The 24,142-nt window shown below is 36.0% G+C and overlaps 2 protein-coding genes across 2 annotated transcripts in view; one reads left to right on the forward strand and one right to left on the reverse strand.

Annotated features, from left to right (window-relative positions):
- The window catches only part of LOC144629658 (uncharacterized), a 240,225-nt gene that overhangs the window by 87,246 nt on the left and 128,837 nt on the right, over window positions 1-24,142 (reverse strand). Inside the window, exons 7-24 of the mRNA XM_078487889.1 lie at window positions 12,507-12,605; window positions 12,008-12,106; window positions 11,013-11,111; window positions 10,514-10,612; window positions 9,532-9,630; window positions 9,042-9,140; window positions 8,054-8,152; window positions 7,562-7,660; window positions 6,574-6,672; window positions 6,082-6,180; window positions 5,095-5,193; window positions 4,603-4,701; window positions 3,616-3,714; window positions 3,124-3,222; window positions 2,136-2,234; window positions 1,645-1,743; window positions 659-757; window positions 169-267 (exon numbers count right to left, since the gene is read on the reverse strand). Coding sequence (XP_078344015.1) covers window positions 169-267; window positions 659-757; window positions 1,645-1,743; window positions 2,136-2,234; window positions 3,124-3,222; window positions 3,616-3,714; window positions 4,603-4,701; window positions 5,095-5,193; window positions 6,082-6,180; window positions 6,574-6,672; window positions 7,562-7,660; window positions 8,054-8,152; window positions 9,042-9,140; window positions 9,532-9,630; window positions 10,514-10,612; window positions 11,013-11,111; window positions 12,008-12,106; window positions 12,507-12,605 — 1,782 coding nt within the window. The remainder of the gene's footprint in view (window positions 1-168; window positions 268-658; window positions 758-1,644; window positions 1,744-2,135; window positions 2,235-3,123; window positions 3,223-3,615; window positions 3,715-4,602; window positions 4,702-5,094; window positions 5,194-6,081; window positions 6,181-6,573; window positions 6,673-7,561; window positions 7,661-8,053; window positions 8,153-9,041; window positions 9,141-9,531; window positions 9,631-10,513; window positions 10,613-11,012; window positions 11,112-12,007; window positions 12,107-12,506; window positions 12,606-24,142) is intronic.
- Window positions 12,942-24,142, forward strand: part of LOC144630853 (uncharacterized) — a 16,922-nt gene continuing 5,721 nt past the window's right edge. The window contains exon 1 of the mRNA XM_078489205.1: window positions 12,942-12,954. Coding sequence (XP_078345331.1) covers window positions 12,942-12,954 — 13 coding nt within the window. The remainder of the gene's footprint in view (window positions 12,955-24,142) is intronic.

The raw sequence follows: 24,142 nt of genomic DNA on the forward strand, positions 1-24,142 counted from the left end.
ATAAAATAGTATTTTATTATGGCTAAGGCTAATCGTTCTAAATTTCAATGGATTAGAGCCTGAAAATATTCTCCTTTTTTCAAGTTTCAAAACATCTAACTAAGGTGTTATGGTAGAAAATTGCTCGAAAACGTATTCACTACAAAATTATTGGGATACATTTCTTACCGTGTCGGCGGTAGGGTCGGTTGTTTTCTTGTTGGCCGACACTGTGACCGCCGTTATTGTTCTGCTCACCATAAATTTTGAAATCGCTTCCTGATTTTGCTGGGAAAAAATTAAAAACAAAATTGAAGTTTTTCTAAAACATGGAGGGTTTTCGAGTTCTTCTCCAAGCAGGAGTTGGTTGCAAAAATTCTAGGATATACCCTTCCCGAGTATAGTTGAAGTGTTAACTCACTATAGTTCACTGTTTTTGTATACTGTTAGAGCGTCCATACTTTGCTTGTACGAGGCCAATCGTTCTTAATTTTGGGCGATTAGACCCTGAAAATGTTCTTAGTTTTTTAGCAATTTATTGCAGGAATCTGCTCACAAACGAATTCAAATTATTCACAGACATGTAGGTCAGTGTCACTTTGAGAAGAGTACAAGTTGAAACGTCTTAATACTTTGTCGATTTCGCAACAAATTTATGGATTTTTTTTTATGTTCTTACCATTTCCGTAGTTGTTTGCTTGTTGGCCGACACTATTGGTGCCCTCATTATTCTGTTTAGCGCCAGCACCAATGATGAAATCATTCACTGGAATTTCTCCTGGAAAATGATTATATTAAAATGGCACTAAACTTGAAGCATTCCTGAAACAACAAGGGGTTCTTCACTAGTCTGGTAGCCGGAAATCATTAATGATATGTGCTAACTTTCGTAATACATTTTTTCATAATATAAAACGTCCACATTTTAGACCCTTAGGCTTGAAAATTAGAAAAATCTGAAAATAACCACAAACTGAACCACAGTAGCATCTAGAAATCAGTTATATATACCACCTCGGCTGAGCCGTTGATCAGGCTGGCGACCTTAGTAACAGAATTATCAATGGCTTTGAATATCACTGATTTGCGTAAACTTTTTATTGACGTGTACAAATGAGAAATTAAAGTATGTTTATGCCATCCATTTTCTGAAAATTAACAAATACTTCTCATTGCAGTTTGTGATGCTTTTGATTTTCTGAGCAATTATGCCAACCAAAGCAAACGTGCAAGATGTCAACTCGACTAGCTAGGTCGACCGAAATCAAATGAGATGAATTAAATTAATCTAAGGACTTAAAAATAAATCCGAACAATTTTGATTGCACCTGCTAGACTAAAACCAAACTAATCACATATGGATGTTAAACTTTTGTTAAACTTGAAATTTTCCTAAAGCATTAAGAGCTTCTCTTGCAGCAGCTACAAATTAGTTATATAATCCTGACTGAGGCCTGAGTTGATCAGTATCGCATAGTGCACTCTTTTTTTATATAAATAAAATAGTATTTTATTTTGGCTGAGGCTAAACGTTCTCAATTTGAATAGATAAGAGCCTGAAAATATTCTCCTTTTTTCAAGTTTCAAAACATCTAACTAAGGTGTTATGGTAGAAAATTGCTCGAAAACGTATTCACTACAAAATGATTGGGATATATTTCTTACCGTGTCGGCGGTAGGGTAGGTTGTTTTCTTGTTGGCCGACACTGTGACCGCCGTTATTGTTCTGCTCACCATTAATTTTGAAATCGCTTCCTGACTTTGCTGGGAAAATATTAAAAACAAAATTGAAGTATTTCTAAAACATGGAGGGTTCTCGAGTTCTTATGCAATCAGGAGTTGGTTGCAAAAATTCTAGGATATACCCTTCCCGAGTATAGTTGAAGTGTTAACTCACTATAGTTCACTGTTTTTGTATACTGTTAGAGCGTCCATAGTTTGCTTGTACGAGGCCAATCGTTCTTAATTTTGGGCTATTAGACCCTGAAAATGTTCTTAGTTTTTTTTAGCAATTTATTGCAGGAATCTGCTCACAAACGAATTCAAATTATTCACAGACATGTAGGCCAGTGTCACTTTGAGAAGAAAACAAGTTGAAACGTCGAAATACTTTGTCGATTTCGCAACAAATTTATGGAATTTTTTTATGTTCTTACCATTTCCGTAGTTGTTTGCTTGTTGGCCGACACTATTGGCGCCCTCATTATTCTGTTTAGCGCCAGAAGCAATGATGAAATCGTTCACTGGAATTTTTCCTGGAAAATGATTATATTAAAATGGCATTAAACTTGAAGCTTTCCTGAAACAACAAAGGGTTCTTCACTAGTCTAGTAGCCGCAAATCATTGGTGATAGGCGCTAACTTTCGTAATACATTTTTTCATAATATAAAACGTTCACATTTTAGACGCTTGTGGCTTGAAAATTAGAAAAATCTGAAAATAACCACAAACTGAACCACAGTAGCATCTAGAAATCAGTTATATATACCACCTCGGCTAAGCCGTTGATCAGGCTGGCGACCTTAGTAACAGAATTATCAATGGCTTTGAATATCACTGATTTGCATAAACTTTTTATTGACGTGTACAAATGAGAAATTAAGGTATGTTTATGCCATCCATTTTCTGAAAATTAACAAATACTTCTCATTGCAGTTTGTGATGCTTTTGATTTTCTGAGCAATTATGCCAACCAAAGCAAACGTGCAAGATGTCAACTCGACTAGCTAGGTCGACCGAAATCAAATCAGATGAATTAAATTAATCTAAGGACTTAAAAATAAATCGGAACAATTTTGATTGCACCTGCTAGACTAAAACCAAACTAATCACATATGGATGTTAAACTTTTGTTAAACTTGAAATTTTCCTAAAGCATTAAGAACTCCTCTTGCAGCAGCTACAAATTAGTTATATAATCCTGACTGAGGCCTGAGTTGATCAGTATCGCATAGTGCACTCTTTTTTTTATATAAATAAAATAGTATTTTATTCTGGCTGAGGCTAAACGTTCTCAATTTGAATAGATAAGAGCCTGAAAATATTCTCCTTTTTTCAAGTTTCAAAACATCTAACTAAGGTGTTATGGTAAAAAATTGCTCGAAAACGTATTCACTACAAAATGATTGGGATATATTTCTTACCGTGTCGGCGGTAGGGTAGGTTGTTTTCTTGTTGGCCGACACTGTGACCGCCGTTATTGTTCTGCTCACCATTAATTTTGAAATCGCTTCCTGACTTTGCTGGGAAAATATTAAAAACAAAATTGAAGTATTTCTAAAACATGGAGGGTTCTCGAGTTCTTATGCAATCAGGAGTTGGTTGCAAAAATTCTAGGATATACCCTTCCCGAGTATAGTTGAAGTGTTAACTCACTATAGTTCACTGTTTTTGTATACTGTTAGAGCGTCCATAGTTTGCTTGTACGAGGCCAATCGTTCTTAATTTTGGGCTATTAGACCCTGAAAATGTTCTTAGTTTTTTTTAGCAATTTATTGCAGGAATCTGCTCACAAACGAATTCAAATTATTCACAGACATGTAGGTCAGTGTCACTTTGAGAAGAGTACAAGTTGAAACGTCGAAATACTTTGTCGATTTCGCAACAAATTTATGGAATTTTTTTTATGTTCTTACCATTTCCGTAGTTGTTTGCTTGTTGGCCGACACTATTGGCGCCCTCATTATTCTGTTTAGCGCCAGAAGCAATGATGAAATCGTTCACTGGAATTTTTCCTGGAAAATGATTATATTAAAATGGCATTAAACTTGAAGCTTTCCTGAAACAACAAGGGGTTCTTCACTAGTCTAGTAGCCGCAAATCATTGGTGATATGCTCTAACTTTCGTAATACATTTTTTCATAATATAAAACGTTCATATTTTAGACCCTTAGGCTTGAAAATTAGAAAAATCTGAAAATAACCACAAACTGAACCACAGTAGCATCTAGAAATCAGTTATATATACCACCACGGCTAAGCCGTTGATCAGGCTGGCGACATTAGTAACAGAATTATCAATGGCTTTGAATATCACTGATTTGCAAAAACTTTTTATTGACGTGTACAAATGAGAAATTAAGATATGTTTATGCCATCCATTTTCTGAAAATTAACAAATACTTCTCATTGCAGTTTGTGATGCTTTTGATTTTCTGAGCAATTATGCCAACCAAAGCAAACGTGCAAGATGTCAACTCGACTAGCTAGGTCGACCGAAATCAAATCAGATGAATTAAATTAATCTAAGGACTTAAAAATAAATCCGAACAATTTTGATTGCACCTGCTAGACTAAAACCAAACTAATCACATATGGATGTTAAACTTTTGTTAAACTTGAAATTTTCCTAAAGCATTAAGAGCTTCTCTTGCAGCAGCTACAAATTAGTTATATAATCCTGACTGAGGCCTGAGTTGATCAGTATCGCATAGTGCACTCTTTTTTTTATATAAATAAAATAGTATTTTATTTTGGCTGAGGCTAAACGTTCTCAATTTGAATAGATTAGAGCCTGAAAATATTCTCCTTTTTTCAAGTTTCAAAACATCTAACTAAGGTGTTATGGTAAAAAATTGCTCGAAAACGTATTCACTACAAAATGATTGGGATGTATTTCTTACCGTGTCGGCGGTAGGGTAGGTTGTTTTCTTGTTGGCCGACACTGTGACCGCCGTTATTGTTCTGCTCACCATTAATTTTGAAATCGCTTCCTGACTTTGCTGGGAAAATATTAAAAACAAAATTGAAGTATTTCTAAAACATGGAGGGTTCTCGAGTTCTTATGCAATCAGGAGTTGGTTGCAAAAATTCTAGGATATACCCTTCCCGAGTATAGTTGAAGTGTTAACTCACTATAGTTCACTGTTTTTGTATACTGTTAGAGCGTCCATAGTTTGCTTGTACGAGGCCAATCGTTCTTAATTTTGGGCTATTAGACCCTGAAAATGTTCTTAGTTTTTTTTAGCAATTTATTGCAGGAATCTGCTCACAAACGAATTCAAATTATTCACAGACATGTAGGTCAGTGTCACTTTGAGAAGAGTACAAGTTGAAACGTCGAAATACTTTGTCGATTTCGCAACAAATTTATGGAATTTTTTTTATGTTCTTACCATTTCCGTAGTTGTTTGCTTGTTGGCCGACACTATTGGCGCCCTCATTATTCTGTTTAGCGCCAGAAGCAATGATGAAATCGTTCACTGGAATTTTTCCTGGAAAATGATTATATTAAAATGGCATTAAACTTGAAGCTTTCCTGAAACAACAAGGGGTTCTTCACTAGTCTAGTAGCCGCAAATCATTGGTGATATGCTCTAACTTTCGTAATACATTTTTTCATAATATAAAACGTTCATATTTTAGACCCTTAGGCTTGAAAATTAGAAAAATCTGAAAATAACCACAAACTGAACCACAGTAGCATCTAGAAATCAGTTATATATACCACCACGGCTAAGCCGTTGATCAGGCTGGCGACATTAGTAACAGAATTATCAATGGCTTTGAATATCACTGATTTGCATAAACTTTTTATTGACGTGTACAAATGAGAAATTAAGATATGTTTATGCCATCCATTTTCTGAAAATTAACAAATACTTCTCATTGCAGTTTGTGATGCTTTTGATTTTCTGAGCAATTATGCCAACCAAAGCAAACGTGCAAGATGTCAACTCGACTAGCTAGGTCGACCGAAATCAAATCAGATGAATTAAATTAATCTAAGGACTTAAAAATAAATCCGAACAATTTTGATTGCACCTGCTAGACTAAAACCAAACTAATCACATATGGATGTTAAACTTTTGTTAAACTTGAAATTTTCCTAAAGCATTAAGAGCTTCTCTTGCAGCAGCTACAAATTAGTTATATAATCCTGACTGAGGCCTGAGTTGATCAGTATCGCATAGTGCACTCTTTTTTTTATATAAATAAAATAGTATTTTATTTTGGCTGAGGCTAAACGTTCTCAATTTGAATAGATTAGAGCCTGAAAATATTCTCCTTTTTTCAAGTTTCAAAACATCTAACTAAGGTGTTATGGTAAAAAATTGCTCGAAAACGTATTCACTACAAAATGATTGGGATGTATTTCTTACCGTGTCGGCGGTAGGGTAGGTTGTTTTCTTGTTGGCCGACACTGTGACCGCCGTTATTGTTCTGCTCACCATTAATTTTGAAATCGCTTCCTGACTTTGCTGGGAAAATATTAAAAACAAAATTGAAGTATTTCTAAAACATGGAGGGTTCTCGAGTTCTTATGCAATCAGGAGTTGGTTGCAAAAATTCTAGGATATACCCTTCCCGAGTATAGTTGAAGTGTTAACTCACTATAGTTCACTGTTTTTGTATACTGTTAGAGCGTCCATAGTTTGCTTGTACGAGGCCAATCGTTCTTAATTTTGGGCTATTAGACCCTGAAAATGTTCTTAGTTTTTTTTAGCAATTTATTGCAGGAATCTGCTCACAAACGAATTCAAATTATTCACAGACATGTAGGTCAGTGTCACTTTGAGAAGAGTACAAGTTGAAACGTCGAAATACTTTGTCGATTTCGCAACAAATTTATGGAATTTTTTTTATGTTCTTACCATTTCCGTAGTTGTTTGCTTGTTGGCCGACACTATTGGCGCCCTCATTATTCTGTTTAGCGCCAGAAGCAATGATGAAATCGTTCACTGGAATTTTTCCTGGAAAATGATTATATTAAAATGGCATTAAACTTGAAGCTTTCCTGAAACAACAAGGGGTTCTTCACTAGTCTAGTAGCCGCAAATCATTGGTGATATGCTCTAACTTTCGTAATACATTTTTTCATAATATAAAACGTTCATATTTTAGACCCTTAGGCTTGAAAATTAGAAAAATCTGAAAATAACCACAAACTGAACCACAGTAGCATCTAGAAATCAGTTATATATACCACCACGGCTAAGCCGTTGATCAGGCTGGCGACATTAGTAACAGAATTATCAATGGCTTTGAATATCACTGATTTGCAAAAACTTTTTATTGACGTGTACAAATGAGAAATTAAGATATGTTTATGCCATCCATTTTCTGAAAATTAACAAATACTTCTCATTGCAGTTTGTGATGCTTTTGATTTTCTGAGCAATTATGCCAACCAAAGCAAACGTGCAAGATGTCAACTCGACTAGCTAGGTCGACCGAAATCAAATCAGATGAATTAAATTAATCTAAGGACTTAAAAATAAATCCGAACAATTTTGATTGCACCTGCTAGACTAAAACCAAACTAATCACATATGGATGTTAAACTTTTGTTAAACTTGAAATTTTCCTAAAGCATTAAGAGCTTCTCTTGCAGCAGCTACAAATTAGTTATATAATCCTGACTGAGGCCTGAGTTGATCAGTATCGCATAGTGCACTCTTTTTTTTTATATAAATAAAATAGTATTTTATTTTGGCTGAGGCTAAACGTTCTCAATTTGAATAGATTAGAGCCTGAAAATATTCTCCTTTTTTCAAGTTTCAAAACATCTAACTAAGGTGTTATGGTAAAAAATTGCTCGAAAACGTATTCACTACAAAATGATTGGGATGTATTTCTTACCGTGTCGGCGGTAGGGTAGGTTGTTTTCTTGTTGGCCGACACTGTGACCGCCGTTATTGTTCTGCTCACCATTAATTTTGAAATCGCTTCCTGACTTTGCTGGGAAAATATTAAAAACAAAATTGAAGTATTTCTAAAACATGGAGGGTTCTCGAGTTCTTATGCAATCAGGAGTTGGTTGCAAAAATTCTAGGATATACCCTTCCCGAGTATAGTTGAAGTGTTAACTCACTATAGTTCACTGTTTTTGTATACTGTTAGAGCGTCCATAGTTTGCTTGTACGAGGCCAATCGTTCTTAATTTTGGGCTATTAGACCCTGAAAATGTTCTTAGTTTTTTTTAGCAATTTATTGCAGGAATCTGCTCACAAACGAATTCAAATTATTCACAGACATGTAGGTCAGTGTCACTTTGAGAAGAGTACAAGTTGAAACGTCGAAATACTTTGTCGATTTCGCAACAAATTTATGGAATTTTTTTTATGTTCTTACCATTTCCGTAGTTGTTTGCTTGTTGGCCGACACTATTGGCGCCCTCATTATTCTGTTTAGCGCCAGAAGCAATGATGAAATCGTTCACTGGAATTTTTCCTGGAAAATGATTATATTAAAATGGCATTAAACTTGAAGCTTTCCTGAAACAACAAGGGGTTCTTCACTAGTCTAGTAGCCGCAAATCATTGGTGATATGCTCTAACTTTCGTAATACATTTTTTCATAATATAAAACGTTCATATTTTAGACCCTTAGGCTTGAAAATTAGAAAAATCTGAAAATAACCACAAACTGAACCACAGTAGCATCTAGAAATCAGTTATATATACCACCACGGCTAAGCCGTTGATCAGGCTGGCGACATTAGTAACAGAATTATCAATGGCTTTGAATATCACTGATTTGCATAAACTTTTTATTGACGTGTACAAATGAGAAATTAAGATATGTTTATGCCATCCATTTTCTGAAAATTAACAAATACTTCTCATTGCAGTTTGTGATGCTTTTGATTTTCTGAGCAATTATGCCAACCAAAGCAAACGTGCAAGATGTCAACTCGACTAGCTAGGTCGACCGAAATCAAATCAGATGAATTAAATTAATCTAAGGACTTAAAAATAAATCCGAACAATTTTGATTGCACCTGCTAGACTAAAACCAAACTAATCACATATGGATGTTAAACTTTTGTTAAACTTGAAATTTTCCTAAAGCATTAAGAGCTTCTCTTGCAGCAGCTACAAATTAGTTATATAATCGTGACTGAGGCCTGAGTTGATCAGTATCGCATAGTGCACTCTTTTTTTTTATATAAATAAAATAGTATTTTATTTTGGCTGAGGCTAAACGTTCTCAATTTGAATAGATTAGAGCCTGAAAATATTCTCCTTTTTTCAAGTTTCAAAACATCTAACTAAGGTGTTATGGTAAAAAATTGCTCGAAAACGTATTCACTACAAAATGATTGGGATGTATTTCTTACCGTGTCGGCGGTAGGGTAGGTTGTTTTCTTGTTGGCCGACACTGTGACCGCCGTTATTGTTCTGCTCACCATTAATTTTGAAATCGCTTCCTGACTTTGCTGGGAAAATATTAAAAACAAAATTGAAGTATTTCTAAAACATGGAGGGTTCTCGAGTTCTTATGCAATCAGGAGTTGGTTGCAAAAATTCTAGGATATACCCTTCCCGAGTATAGTTGAAGTGTTAACTCACTATAGTTCACTGTTTTTGTATACTGTTAGAGCGTCCATAGTTTGCTTGTACGAGGCCAATCGTTCTTAATTTTGGGCTATTAGACCCTGAAAATGTTCTTAGTTTTTTAGCAATTTATTGCAGGAATCTGCTCACAAACGAATTCAAATTATTCACAGACATGTAGGTCAGTGTCACTTTGAGAAGAGTACAAGTTGAAACGTCGAAATACTTTGTCGATTTCGCAACAAATTTATGGAATTTTTTTTATGTTCTTACCATTTCCGTAGTTGTTTGCTTGTTGGCCGACACTATTGGCGCCCTCATTATTCTGTTTAGCGCCAGAAGCAATGATGAAATCGTTCACTGGAATTTCTCCTGGAAAATGATTATATTAAAATGGCATTAAACTTGAAGCTTTCCTGAAACAACAAGGGGTTCTTCACTAGTCTAGTAGCCGCAAATCATTGGTGATATGCGCTAACTTTCGTAATACATTTTTTCATAATATAAAACGTCCACATTTTAGACGCTTGTGGCTTGAAAATTAGAAAAATCTGAAAATAACAACAAACTGACCCACAGTAGCATCTAGAAATCAGTTATATATACCACCTCGACTAAGCCGTTCAGCAGGCTGGCTACCTTAGTAACAGAATTGTCAATGGCTTTGAATATCACTGATTTGCTTAAAATTTTTATTGACGTGTACAAATGAGAAATGAAGGTACGTTTATGGAATCCATTTTCTGAAAATTAACAAATACTTCTCATTGCAGTTTGTAATGCTTTTGATTTTCTGAGCAATTATGCCAACCAAAGCAAACGTGCAAGATGTTAACTCTACTAGGTCGACCGAAATCAAATCAGATGAATTAAATTAATCTAAGCACTTCAAAAAAATCCGAACAATTTTGATTGCACCTCCTAGACTCAAACCAAACTAATCACATATGGATGTTAAACTTTTGTTAAACTTGAAATTTTCCTAAAGCATTAAGATCTTCTCTTGCAGCAGCTACAAATTTGTTATGTAAACCTGACTGAGGCCTGAGTTGATCAGTATCGCATAGTGTACTCTTTTTTTATATAAATAAAATAGTATTTTATTCTGGCTGAGGCTAAACGTTCTAAATTTGATTGGATTAGAGCCTGAAAATATTCTCCTTTTTTCAAGTTTCAAGACATCTCACTAAGGTGTTATGGTAGAAAATTGCTCGAAAACGTATTCACAACAAAATTATAGGGATACATTTCTTACCGTGTCGGCGGTAGGGTCGGTTGTTTTCTTGTTGGCCGACACTGTGACCGCCGTTATTGTTCTGCTCACCATAAATTTTGAAATCGCTTCCTGATTTTGCTGGGAAAAAATTAAAAACAAAATTGAAGTTTTTCTAAAGCATGGAGGGTTCTCGAGTTCTTCTCCAAGCAGGAGTTGGTTGCAAAACGTCTAGGATATACCCTTCCCAGTATAGTTGAAGTGTTAACTCACTAAAGTACACTGTTTTTTGTATACAGTTAGAGCGTCCATATTTTGCTTGTACGACGCCAATCGTTCTTAATTTTGAACGATTAGAACCTGAAAATGTTCTTATTTTTTTTAGCAATTGAGGTGGTATTGCAGGAAACTGCTAACAAACGAATTCAAATTATTCACAGACATGTAGGTCAGTGACACTTAGAGAAGAGTACAAGTTAAAACGTCTAAATACTTTGTCGATTTCGCAACAAATGTAGTTAAAAATTTATTATGTTCTTACCATTTCCGTAGTTGTTTGCTTGTTGGCCGACACTGGAGGCGCCATTATTATTCTGGTGAGCGCCAGCACCAATGATGAAATCGTTCACTGGAGTTTTTCCTGGAACATTATTATAAAGATGACATTAAACTTGAAGCTTTCCTGAAACAACAAGGAGTTTTTCACTAGTCTAGTAGCTGCAAATCATTGGTGATATGCCCTAATTGTCGTAATACATTTTTTCATATTATAAAACGCCCACATTTTAGACGCTTGTAGTTTGAAAATTAGAAAAATCTGAAACAAAAAAACAATTAACAACAACAACAAACTGAACCACAGTAGCATCTAGAAATCAGTTATATACCACCTCGGCTAAGCCGTTGAGCAGGCTGGCTACCTTAGTAACAGAATTATCAATGGCTTTGAATATCACTGATTTGCGTAAAATTTTTATTGACGTGTACAAATGAGAAATTAAAGTACGTTTATGGAATCCATTTTCTGAAAATTAACAAATACTTCTCATTGCAGTTTGTGATGCTTTTGATTTTCTGAGCAATTATGCCAACCAAAGCAAACGTGCAAGATGTTAACTCGACTAGGTCGACCGAAATCAAATCAGATGAATTAAATTAATCTAAGCACTTCAAAAAAAATCCGAACAATTTTGATTGCACCTCCTAGACTAAAACCAAATTAATCATATATGGATGTTAAACTTTTGTTAAACTTGAAATTTTCCTAAAGCATTAAGATCTTCTCTTGCAGCAGCTACAAGTTAGTTATATAAACCTGACTGAGGCCTGAGTTGATCAGTATCGCATAGTGTACTCTTTTTTTATATAAAAAAATAGGATTTTATTCTGGCTGAGGCTAAACGTTCTAAATTTGATTGGATTAGAGCCTGAAAATATTCTCCTTTTTTCAAGTTTCAAGACATCTCACTAAGGTGTTATGGTAGAAAATTGCTCGAAAACGTATTCACAACAAAATTATTGGGATACATTTCTTACCGTGTCGGCGGTAGGGTCGGTTGTTTTCTTGTTGGCCGACACTGTGACCGCCGTTATTGTTCTGCTCACCATAAATTTTGAAATCGCTTCCTGATTTTGCTGGAAAAAATTAAAAACAAAATTGAAGTTTTTCTAAAACATGGAGGGTTCTCGAGTTCTTCTCCAAGCAGGAGTTGGTTGCAAAAAGTCTAGGATATACCCTTCCCGAGTATAGTTGAAGTGTTAACTCACTATAGTACACTGTTTTTTGTATACTGTTAGAGCGTCCATATTTTGCTTGTACGACGCCAATCGTTCTTAATTTTGGGCGATTAGACCCTGAAAATGTTCTTATTTTTTTAGCAATTGAGGTGGTATTGCAGGAAACTGCTCACAAATGAATTTAAATTATTCACAGACATGTAGGTCAGTGTCACTTGGAGAAGAGTACAAGTTAAAACGTCTAAATACTTTGTCGATTTCGCAACAAATTTATGGAAAATTTTTTTTATCTTCTTACCATTTCCGTAGTTGTTTGCTTGTTGGCCGACACTGTAGGCGCCCTCATTATTCTGTTTAGCGCCAGAACCAATGATGAAATCGTTCACTGGAATTTCTCCTGGAAAATGATTATATTAAAATGGCATTAAACTTGAAGCTTTCCTGAAACAACAATGGGTTCTTCACTAGTCTAGTAGCTGCAAATTATTGGTGATACGCGCTAACTTTCGTAATACATTTTTTCATAATATAAAACGTCCACATTTTAGACGCTTGTGGCTTGAAAATTAGAAAAATCTGAAAATAACAACAAACTGACCTACAGTAGCATCTAGAAATCAGTTATATATACCACCTCGACTAAGCCGTTCAGCAGGCTGGCTACCTTAGTAACAGAATTATCAATGGCTTTGAATATCACTGATTTGCGTAAAATTTTTATTGACGTGTACAAATGAGAAATGAAGGTACGTTTATGGAATGCATTTTCTGAAAATTAACAAATACTTTTCATTGCAGTTTGTCATGCTTTTGATTTTCTGAGCAATTATGCCAACCAAAGCAAACGTGCAAGATGTTAACTCGACTAGGTCGACCGAAATCAAATCAGACGAATTAAATTAATCTAAGCACTTCAAAAAAAATCCAAACAATTTTGATTGCACCTCCTAGACTGAAACCTAACTAATCACATATGGAGGACCGCGTAGATAGACTAAGGACACCGGCAACGAAATCATACTAGAAAGAGAAAACGCGCCGAGTCAAATGTGAATTGGCTTTTGCGTGTTGCTTTTTCGAACGAAAGAAGAAGCAAATACAGGGTCTATTTGAAAGTGCAATAAGAACAGCCAGTTAAATCAAACTGATATATAGACTTACGGTGAGTCATCGTGTTTTCAGGCTCCACAGGATCACGTTCTTGAGGATCCCTCCGAGGAAATGACATTGCCAGCCCCAAAGTTATAAAGAAGACCACAAAGCACTTCATTTTCCTTCAAAAATACATAACAGAAATAATTAAATTATCAGTTTAGCTTGTAGACAGTATTATCTGCATGTTGCGTTCCTTTTGTGTGTAAAATATGCAAACATTTTCTTAGTTGATTTTTATCCGTACCGCATGTTTGCCAGCAAAATGTTAGACTGAGTAGTAAAAGGAAGGAATACTGCGTTTATAAAATTTACCTGAAAAAAGGAAAAAGGAATGTCTTCTTGATTATTTAGAATGCCTAAAAGATACGACAACACAAATGTAGTTCTTTTCAAAACCAAAAATCAGTCTACTTTATCTTAGAAAACGCCCTGATAAATTGTTCACACAGCAAAGATGATTTTGGTTCGTTCTAAAAGTGGGATAAATCATTTGACAAATCGAGTCTCTGCGATATTCTTTTATATCAGTGCTTTTCTGAGAAGTTTTTTTAGCTTAACTTACACATTAAAATGATTTAAAGGGCTGGAACTTACCTCGCTTGTGACTCAGTCAGTCTCAGATAAAGAACTAGAATGTGTTCGCTGCGGCTTTACTCCGATAATGAAACAAAATCAATTTACACGAGCGTTTAAGTGAGGTTTCGTTCGTTTCGTTGCAGGCAGAATCATTAAGTGAAGTTGTCAATCAAACGCAGCATGCACGAGCTTTGCTAAAAACCATAATAAGGTCTTTACAGTCTTCCTGCAACCTTACTTAGTCCTTAACAGATTTTCAGTTTATATAATCAGACGTCGTTATGTGTGAGAGGATAGTTTTTAATAGTTCCATCCATATCTTAACTCACTCTGACAAACATCCCCAATTTTATAACAGACATGGTTGTTTTGTGAGCATAGACACAGCTTCACTCACTCTTTCAAAATCGTCATTTTAAAAACAGGACGTCATAATTGTGTGAGAGCATAGTTTCCAATAGTTTCATCCACATCTTAACTCACTCTGCCAAAATCCTCATTTTAAAAACAGGACGTCATAATTGTGTGAGAGCATAGTTTTCAGTAGTTTTAGTCAAAGCTCAACTCACTCTGCCAAAGATTTTCAGTGAAAAAACAGGGCACCGTTATTGAATGAGTGCATAGTTTCCAATAGTTTTAATCACAGCTCAACTCATTCTGCCAAAAACCCTCAATAAAAACAGGATGTCGTCATTGTGTGAAAGCATACTTTCCAATAGTTTTAGTCACAATTTAACTCACTCTGCCAAAAATCTTCAATGAGAAAACAGGACGTCGTTATTGTGTGAGAGCACAGTTTCCAATAGTTTTTGTCACTTCTTAACTCATTCTGCCATCAATTCTCGATTAAATAACAGGACGTCATAATTGTGTGAGAGCATAGTTTCCAATAGTTTCATCCACATCTTCAGTCACTCTGCCCAGATCTTCCTTTGAAATAACCGGAAGTGTTCTAGTATGGCGAGTTAGCCTGCTCCTCCCCCTCCCTCCCCTGGTTCTCATATGATCGCCCAGATCGTTTCTATCGATCGTTTGCAAATACTGAGACCATCGTAGGCGATCGAATCGATTGGAAGCGATCAGGAGGTTGTCATATTATCGTCCCGATCGCCTGGTATGAGCGAAGACCTACGAAAAACAATCATTTTAGCTCAAGATCCAACACAATGGCAGCCTTCAATCAAAGAGTAAAACTCGTGGTCTCCTTTCTTGTCAGTTATTTCCATTTTACGGCGAAGAAGGGAAAGAGAAGCTAGAAGGATAGAACACGGGCCCTAATCGTCGCAGACGGTAGCGATCGTCCGTGCAATGTTCTCATATCGAAAGAAAACTTTTTGAAGTGACAGAGGTGATAGAAAGGATCAGAGCGATTATATGAAAATCATGTTTTAGTTTTCAAATGGTGAAATGCGGATATTAAATGGGCCGGCCAGCTCTTCGTGAAAAAGAAAGTTGTTTGGATCACCTTACAACCAGCCGGACCTAAGAATAAATAATGACGACTTGTCAAACTACGCGTCTCGCAGAGTTTAAGCCAAATTTCACACGGATCCCGTCGGTTGGAATTTTTCTTTTTTCGCGACAACTTCGCGCAGTCTCGCTATCTTCTGCAAGGGCAAGAAAGTCTAAGGCTCGCAGAAAAGATTTAAGCCTCGCCGACTTATAAATTCTCTGGAGACTTTTAGCGTCAATATATATTACGATTTTATTTATAACACTGAGTTAACGTAATGGTGTTATGGGAATATAATGACTAAAGCTACATAACTTTGCAGGTTCACGCTTCAAACTGACTTTGCCAATCGCGTTGCCTCACATGTTGTATGCAGTCTACATCGCTCACTAAAGTTAACTTAAACCCAAATTTGCAGTGTTTCTTATTTTCTTACTTACTTTCTTTTTTTTTTCAGAAAAATGATAAGAAATTGACTTCTGTGTATCGTAAACGTACCAGCTTTTATTAAACATATAAATACAATAAACTTTGGTGGCTGCCAATGCAGTTCTTGTATTTAATAATACTTTTACAGACATTTTGTATTTTTAGTCGTTTTTAATTTGTATTTTTAACACGTATTTTTGGGATGCCTAAGGGCATCCTAGTTGTTTTCAGGGTGCGTGTGTATTTCCCTTGGGAGTGAGGATAATTGGATTAACAACCGAAATAACCAATAACAGCATCAAATATTGGTCCCTTGGGTGTTGGGCAAACCAGTTTTGGCAAGGTTGGGTTAAATTGTGAGGAATTGAGGAAAACAGGTTTTGATGCGGAAGACAAGGAAATTAGTCAAATGCATGAGCTCGAGGATAACTGGTTTTGCAAGGTGATTGATCGATTATTTCTATTTTCGTGTTCAACTGCGTGTAAACAAAAGCGCTTAAGTTGCTTTAAACAAATCCGGGAATAAACCGCCTGAACTAGCTAACATCTAAATTATTCAGTTACAATTGGACTCTCATTTCTCATTTCGTAAGAGAGACTGGCGGGAAATACGTTGACTATGCCAATATGATAAGCAAAAGCGAATTCTTTTTGTATTTTCCTTCGTGAAAGCTAAAATTCCTTGCCGTGCCGTCAAACGTCTACACTTTCAGTGCATTGCTAATTAAATCAGCTAAATCAATTACATGCGGCTGACTTTTCCCAATAATTTTTAATCGGTACAGTACTGCATGTGTCTTAAAATTTAATCAAAGTTTTATCAACAAAAAAGGGTTTGTTTGACTTAAGTAAACAGTAGTAAAAAATACTCGTGAATTAAGACGTTTTTCGCCACTTTTGTGTCTTACGTAATGTCTGTTAAAATTTAATTAACAATCAAGTACGAGTAAACACGCAAAGAGCTCGCTTTATATTTTCCGCCAATACATCGCTTTATTCGAACTTTAAAAAAGCATTGTAGTAGCTAAAATATTTCAATATTTTTTGGGGTTGCTGAGGATTATCCTTTCGATATTTGAAGAACATGAAAAAAGAGTTTGTTCGCCTTCAGCACAACGTGTTGACATTGGGATTAGTGGAAAACACGGGGCCGGGGTCCCGGGGTCCCGGGGTCCCGGGGTCTCGGGGTCTCGGGGTCTCGGGGTCCCGGGGTCCCGGGGTCCCGGGGTGTGGAAAACGCGGGGTCGCGGGGTCTGTAGAAAACACGGGGTGTGGAAAACCCGGGGCGTGGAAAACGTGGGGTCCAGGGGTCTAAAAATAAAAAGATCTAGAAGGTGAAAAAAAAAATTCTGGCTAAAAAGACATGTATAATAGTTTATCACCAAAGTTAGTACATTCGTAAAACGTATTTCCTTGCATTGAAAGCCTATTTTTCATGTCGTAAAAAAGCCATTCAAGTTTGTGAATCATATATGTACTTGTCTTTGCGATCCTTTAAATATCGTATTTTTTCCATTTTAAAAAAAGAAACTAATTATGAGTTATATACATTTTGTTAGTTGGAAATAATTTTTTGTCAAAAATTAACCTACAAATTTTTATCCTGAATCCGAAAACATTAAGACAAACTACGTGCCAACAACGTCCATGACTGGCACTGCGCTGACTTCATTCACCTAGTTTCATTCATGATGAATCGACGTGCGGTGCCGTGGTTTTGACAGTACCGAGTATTTAATTTTAGGATGAGGAATATCTGTCATGACAATCTCAAATGTGAACACTTTTGTCACTTCACGCCTGGATTACTGCAACAGTATACTCTACGGCCTTCCTAAGTTTGAGCATGATAAACTGCAGCCGAATAAAGAACATTGCAGCGCGACTGATTACTGGAACTAAGCGGAAAGAACATATAACTCCCACCCTCAAGGACATACACTGGCTTCCTGTCAAATCACGCATCGTTTTTAAAATCCTACTTTTAACCTACAAAGCACTGAAGTGGCAGTTTCTCTTAAAGCGGTCCATCGCATTTCGGGTCGGAAAATAGTTTTCCCTCAAACTTTGCCCAGTGAACTATCTTAGGATGTAAGTAAATGCAACGACTTTAGTTTTTGGAAATACGTTAAATTATATTTTTTAGAGCTCTCAACAGTAAAGGCTTCAAAAGGCCTAATTTTGAGCTTGGCCAGAACGAGAAATTTCATAAGTTGACGAGCTCGCCGCTCAAAAATAACCAAATGCACCAAATTATTATTATTATTCCTAAGTTAAGTGGTTCTTCAAAGGTTGGAAACGCATGTTAATTTTGATATATTTTGATTTACGGGTCCGTGAAAATTTAAATAACAGCAACCGTTAGATCGCTTTTTGTAAACATGCAAAAGTATGGTGTCTATGTCATACACATTATGCAAATGAGCTTACTTACTCGCATAAGCACGAAATGTTCGAAGTCGCTGTGGCAAAGGAAGATAAAAAGTGCAAGGTATTTTTATATTTCTATGCTTCCTAACATCTGTTTAGTAGGATTCAGTTGGAATTTAGAATAGTCTGGTCTGGACTCGTGAAATAAAGGCCGGTGAAGACACCATACTTTTGCATGTTTACAAAAAGCGATCTAACGGTTGCTGTTATTTAAATTTTCACGGACCCGTAAATCAAAATATATCAAAATTAACATGCGTTTCCAACCTTTGAAGAACCACTTAACTTAGGAATAATAAATATAATTTGGTGCGTTTGGTTGTTTTTGAGCGGCGAGCTCGTCAACTTATGAAATTTCTCGTTCTGGCCAAGCTCAAAATTAGGCCTTTTGCAGCCTTCACTGTCGAGAGCTCTAAAAAATATATTTTAACGTATTTCCAAAAACTAAAGTCGTCGCATTTACTTACAACCTAAGATAGTTCACTGGGCAAAGTTTGAGGGAAAACTATTTTCCGACCCGAAATGCGATGGACCGCTTTAAGAGAAACTGCCACTTAATTGTCATTCACCAACCTACTTAACTTGTCTTTTTAACGCCTATAAACCAGCTCGTTCCCTTCGATCATCTGGCCAATTACTCTTACAAATTCCTGACGTGAAAACATGTACATACGGTCAAAGATCCTTTTCTTTTTACGCCCCTAAACTTTGGAACGACCTACCTTTTCATATCACCGAAAGGGTCTGAGGGCATAGCGATTTTTAAAAAGAACCCTAAAACATTTCACAAGCCGCTAGTAACTGTTTTCAAAACAAAAAACAAATTCAACTTTGGAATAAAATATACGTGGGACCCCGTGTTTTCCACACCCCGTGTTTTCCACAGACCCCGGGACCCCGCGTTTTCCACACCCCGTGTTTTCCACACCCCGGGACCCCGGGACCCCGGGACCCCGGCCCCGTGTTTTCCACTAATCCTTAACATTGTGGTAACGAGTGTTCTTCTGTTTGGATAGTAGACATGCTGTGTAAATAGTTCACATCGAATCCAAAACAATAATTAACGTTTCGTTTCTGAGGAAACCAACCGAAAACAGCAACGCGACGTTTCTCTCGGGCCTTATTTTAAAAGTATTTTTTTATAATGCACAGTTCTTTTTTTTAGAATGATTCTCGGAAACATCAAAGGAAAAAATTTCTGCCGAAAAGTTTGAATAATATCCAATATTACAAACTTACAAAATGCATCCCAAGAAAAAATTCGTTTTCCATTGGAGGAGGTTGCCACTCGCTCACCGGTCGCCATATATAAATATAGTTGACTACCAATTCAAAGAAATTTCCCCGAGTTTAAGTCTTTTGTCGATCTTATTTTTTTTTCGCTCCTAGCGAGGAGTGCCAAGAATGAGACATGCACTTTTTGCGAGGGACAATAAGAAGGAGGCTTATCAGGTTCTACACCGTAGTACTCCAATTTAGTGTGTTGTAAAGGCACCTTGAGTTAATTTATTGAGATGACGTTCATGTTTACGGTCCTTCAATGTTCTCAGTTTTAAATATCTTATCCTGAACTATATCAGTGACGGGAACACTTTGGCGGCTAACGTCTTCCGCTGTTGCCCTTATCATAAAAAAATACTATAACGGAACTCTTCCGACCAATGTAGTCTACGGTTTATCATTAAGCATAAAAAATCTTTACGGCATCCCCATTTGTTGCTACTTTTCCAGCAACAAATCTACTTGTTAAGATTTTTTTTAATGTTGTATTTTTAATATGTAGTTTTTTTTAAATCTTTTTAATATGAATTCATTTCTTTTTATTACCTAAATTGTCAAACACTTTTATCATGAGCCTGTCTGGCTCAGGAGACTGGGTAACCACTCCCCGTGTATTTTGACGTAAAATAAACTACCTTTACCTTTACCTTGAAACAAATTGAGTTGCTGTGTTAGTAAATTTTTGCGGAAACCGTATCCGCAAATCCCTACTTTTAACTTTAGTTCTTTTCATTTCAATAAAACAACTATATAATTCCAGAAGACAATAAAAAATGTTCCGCACAAAACGACATTTCTTATTGCTTTAATTTTTCACTCCGCCAGAAAAATAATATTAAATAAAATAATAAAATCTTAACACAAGAATCTGAGCTCCTTTGCAAATGATCAAAACCGAAATTTTTGACGAAAAATTAAAAAATAGAAAAACTGAAAATAGATTGGAAAGCGTTCTTAATCAAATACATTGAACAAAATAGGAATGAGTGATAGTAACTTGACAGGCCGCAAGCATAATAGCTACGTCAGAGCGTATTATGCATATGGTGGATTTCCACTGACGCGTAATTTTTCACGTGCGTTTACGCGCGTAAAAAAATTTAGAGACAATGTTTAAACGACTTTCGTAAATGTGTACGCAAGTCGTTCATACTTTGTCTCTAATTTTTTTTACGCACGTAAAAAATTACGCGTCAGTGGAAATCCACCTTTAGCCATGTCCAAGCATAAGAGCTGTGTTCAAGCATAATTACAAAGTCCGAGCACAAATACCGTTTCCAACCATGATAGGAGAGAGCACTTTTAGCAGATATAAACGAGTCCTACTGAGAATTCCCTTTCCTTCAGTCAAAAACATATTTAGATCCCATTTCCTTTAAATCATTGCAATGTATCCCAACGGCTTTTATCTTCCTGAACATAAGCAAAACAAAATAAAATAAAGCAAAACAAAAGATAATTAACCAATGTTGGTCAACAGAGTTTTGAGCACGTGTGACAAATAAACTGGTTTTCAATATTCATGTTTTCAATTGCGTACATGAATATGAGTTCAGTATCTGTGGTATATAGCGAAGTGCACTGTGCCTCTCTCTGAAGAGGAAGAGAAGTTCCTGGTTGGCGAGACGAAGTAAACGACTTGACACAGCGGGACAACGAACAAGGTGGGTAACAAGAAATTATTTTACTTTTTATAGATGTAAGATTTCGCAGTATATTTCTTCCGCCATTCACCATAGAAGCAATTCAAAATCGTGATAATGACAACTTCTACATAAAGGTAAAGGTAATTTATTTTACGTCAAAGTACACAGGGAGTGGTTTCCCAGTCTCCCGAGCCAGAGGCTCATGATAAAAGTGTTTGACAATTTAGGTAATAAAAAGAAATAACTTCATATTAAAAAGATTTAAAAAAACTACATATTAAAAATGCAATATTAAAAAAATCTTAAAAATACATGTTAAAAATACAAATTAAAAACGACTAAAAATACAAAATGTCTGTAAAAGTATCATTAAATACAAGAACTGCATTGGCAGCCACCAAAGTTTATTGTATTTATATGTTTAATAAAAGCTGGTACGTTTACGATACACAGAAGTCAATTTCTTATCATTTTTCTGAAAAAAAAAAGAAAGTAAGTAAGAAAATAAGAAACACTGCAAATTTGGGTTTAAGTTAACTTTAGTGAGCGATATAGACTGCATACAACATGTGAGGCAACGCGATTGGCAAAGTCAGTTTGAAGCGTGAACCTGCAAAGTTATGTAGCTTTAGTCATTATATTCCCATAACACCATTACGTTAACTCAGTGTTATAAATAAGTTCGCAATATATTGACGCTAAAAGTCTCCAGAGAATTTATAAGTCGGCGAGGCTTAAATCTTTTCTGTGAGCCTTAGACTTTCTTGCCCTTGCAGAAGATAGTGACACTGCGCGAAGATGTTGCGAAAAAAAATTCCAACCGACGGGATCCGTGTGAAATTTGGCTTAAACTCTGCGAGACGTGTAGTTTGACAAGTCGTCATTATTTATTCTTAGGTCCGTCTGATTCTCATATAATCGCCCCGATCCTTTCTATCGCCTCTGTCACTTCAAAAAGTTTTCTTTCGATATGAGAACATTGCACGGACGATCGCTACCGTCTGCGGCGATTAGGGCCCGTGTTCTATCCTTCTAGCTTCTCTTTCCCTTCTTCGCCATAAAACGGAAATAACTGACAAGAAAGGAGACCACGAGTTTTACTCTTTGATTGAAGGCTGCCATTGTGTTGGATCTTGAGCTAAAATGATTGTTTTTGGTAGGTGTTCGCTCATACCAGATAGATAGATAGATAGATAGATAGATAGATAGATAGATAGATAGATAGATAGATAGATAGATAGATAGATAGATAGATAAAACTTTATTAATGTGTCAAGGCCACATAGCCTGGGAAAATCCCATACTAATTTGGGGACACAATTAATAGGTATTAAAAAATATGTAAAAAGAGAATTTAAAATACTTAGAGCTATATAAAATATTTATGACAATCAGATATTAAAAAAATATTTATAAAGAGAATTTCAAATACTTAAAGCTATATAAAGATAATTATGATGAGCAGATAAAAAAAAGTAAAAAGAGAATTAAAAATACTTAAAACTGTTTCAAACTGTAAAAAAGTTTCAGCTGATCTTATGTCTGGGGATACTTTTCCCCACAATTTTGGTCCAAGATATCGCAAAGAATGTTTACCATGTGTAACCGTATTGAAACTTGGTGTGGAAAAGTCTGACTGTCTTAAAAAGTAGGAAGAATTATGATTATTAAAAATATTACAAATATAGGTAGGACATAGTCTGTGCCTCACTCTGTACATTAGGATGCAAATATCCTGCAAACGCCTGTTCATAAGTGTTGGTAACTCAGCTCTTTTGAGTAATTGTGAATAGCTTGAAATCTTGTCTCTATAAACCGCCCTCAATCCTCTTTCTTGCAGCTTTTCTAGTTTTCGCGCGTCTCTAGATCTACAAAAGTGCCAAACTAAATGACAGTACGTTAGGTACGGTAAGATTGCTGATTTAAATAGAACTAGCTTGGCCTTTGTTGGAATTAAGTTTCTTAGTCTCATGATAACGCCGATCCTTTGACTTGCCTTCTTACAAATGGAGCTTATATGATCTGTGAAGTTAAGTCTGGAGTCAATTGCAACACCCAGGAGATTGAGACTTTCTACTGATTTGATTTCCTCATTGTTCACACAAATTGCATGTGCCGCGCTGTTATCCTGACTGTAGCCAATGTTCATAGTTTGATATTTTTTTAGGTTTCTAGCAAGAAGATTGTGATCATACCATTTAGTAGCAGTGCGCGCACTGTCCCAGGCGATCGGGACGATCATATGAGAACCCCCTGATCGCTTCCAATCGCTTCGATCGCCTACGATCGTCTAAGTATTTGGAAACGATCGATAGAAACGATCGGGGCGATCATATGAGAACCAGGGGAGGGAGGGGAGGAGCAGGCTAACTCACCATGCTAGAACACCTCCGGTTATTTCAAAGGAAGATCTGGGCAGAGTGACTGAAGATGTGGATGAAACTATTGGAAACTATGCTCTCACACAACTATGAAGTCCTGTTTTTAAAATGAGGATTTTGACAGACTAAGTTAAGATGTGGACGAGGCTATTGGAAACTATGCTCTCACACAATTATGACGTCCTGTTTTTAAAATGACGATTTTGACAGGAAGACTGTAAAGACCTTATTATGGTTTTTAGCAAAGCTCATGCATGCTGCGTTTGATTGACAACTTCACTTAATGATTCTGCCTGCAGCGAAACGAACGAAACCTCACTTAAACGCTCGTGTAAATTGATTTTGTTTCATTATCGGAGTAAAGCCGCAGCGAACACATTCTAGTTCTTTATCTGAGACTGACTGAGTCACAAGCGAGGTAAGTTCAAGCCCTTTAAATCATTTTAATGTGTAAGTTAAGCTAAAAAAACTTCTCAACAAAGCACTGATATAAAAGAATATCGCAGAGACTCGATTTGTCAAATGATTTATCCCACTTTTAGAACGAACCAAAATCATCTTTGCTGTGTGAACAATTTATCAG

The sequence above is a fragment of the Oculina patagonica genome, chromosome 11, assembly GCF_052425735.1.
Source record: "Oculina patagonica isolate OP01 chromosome 11, crgOcupat, whole genome shotgun sequence".
Lineage (NCBI taxonomy): Eukaryota > Metazoa > Cnidaria > Anthozoa > Scleractinia > Oculinidae > Oculina > Oculina patagonica.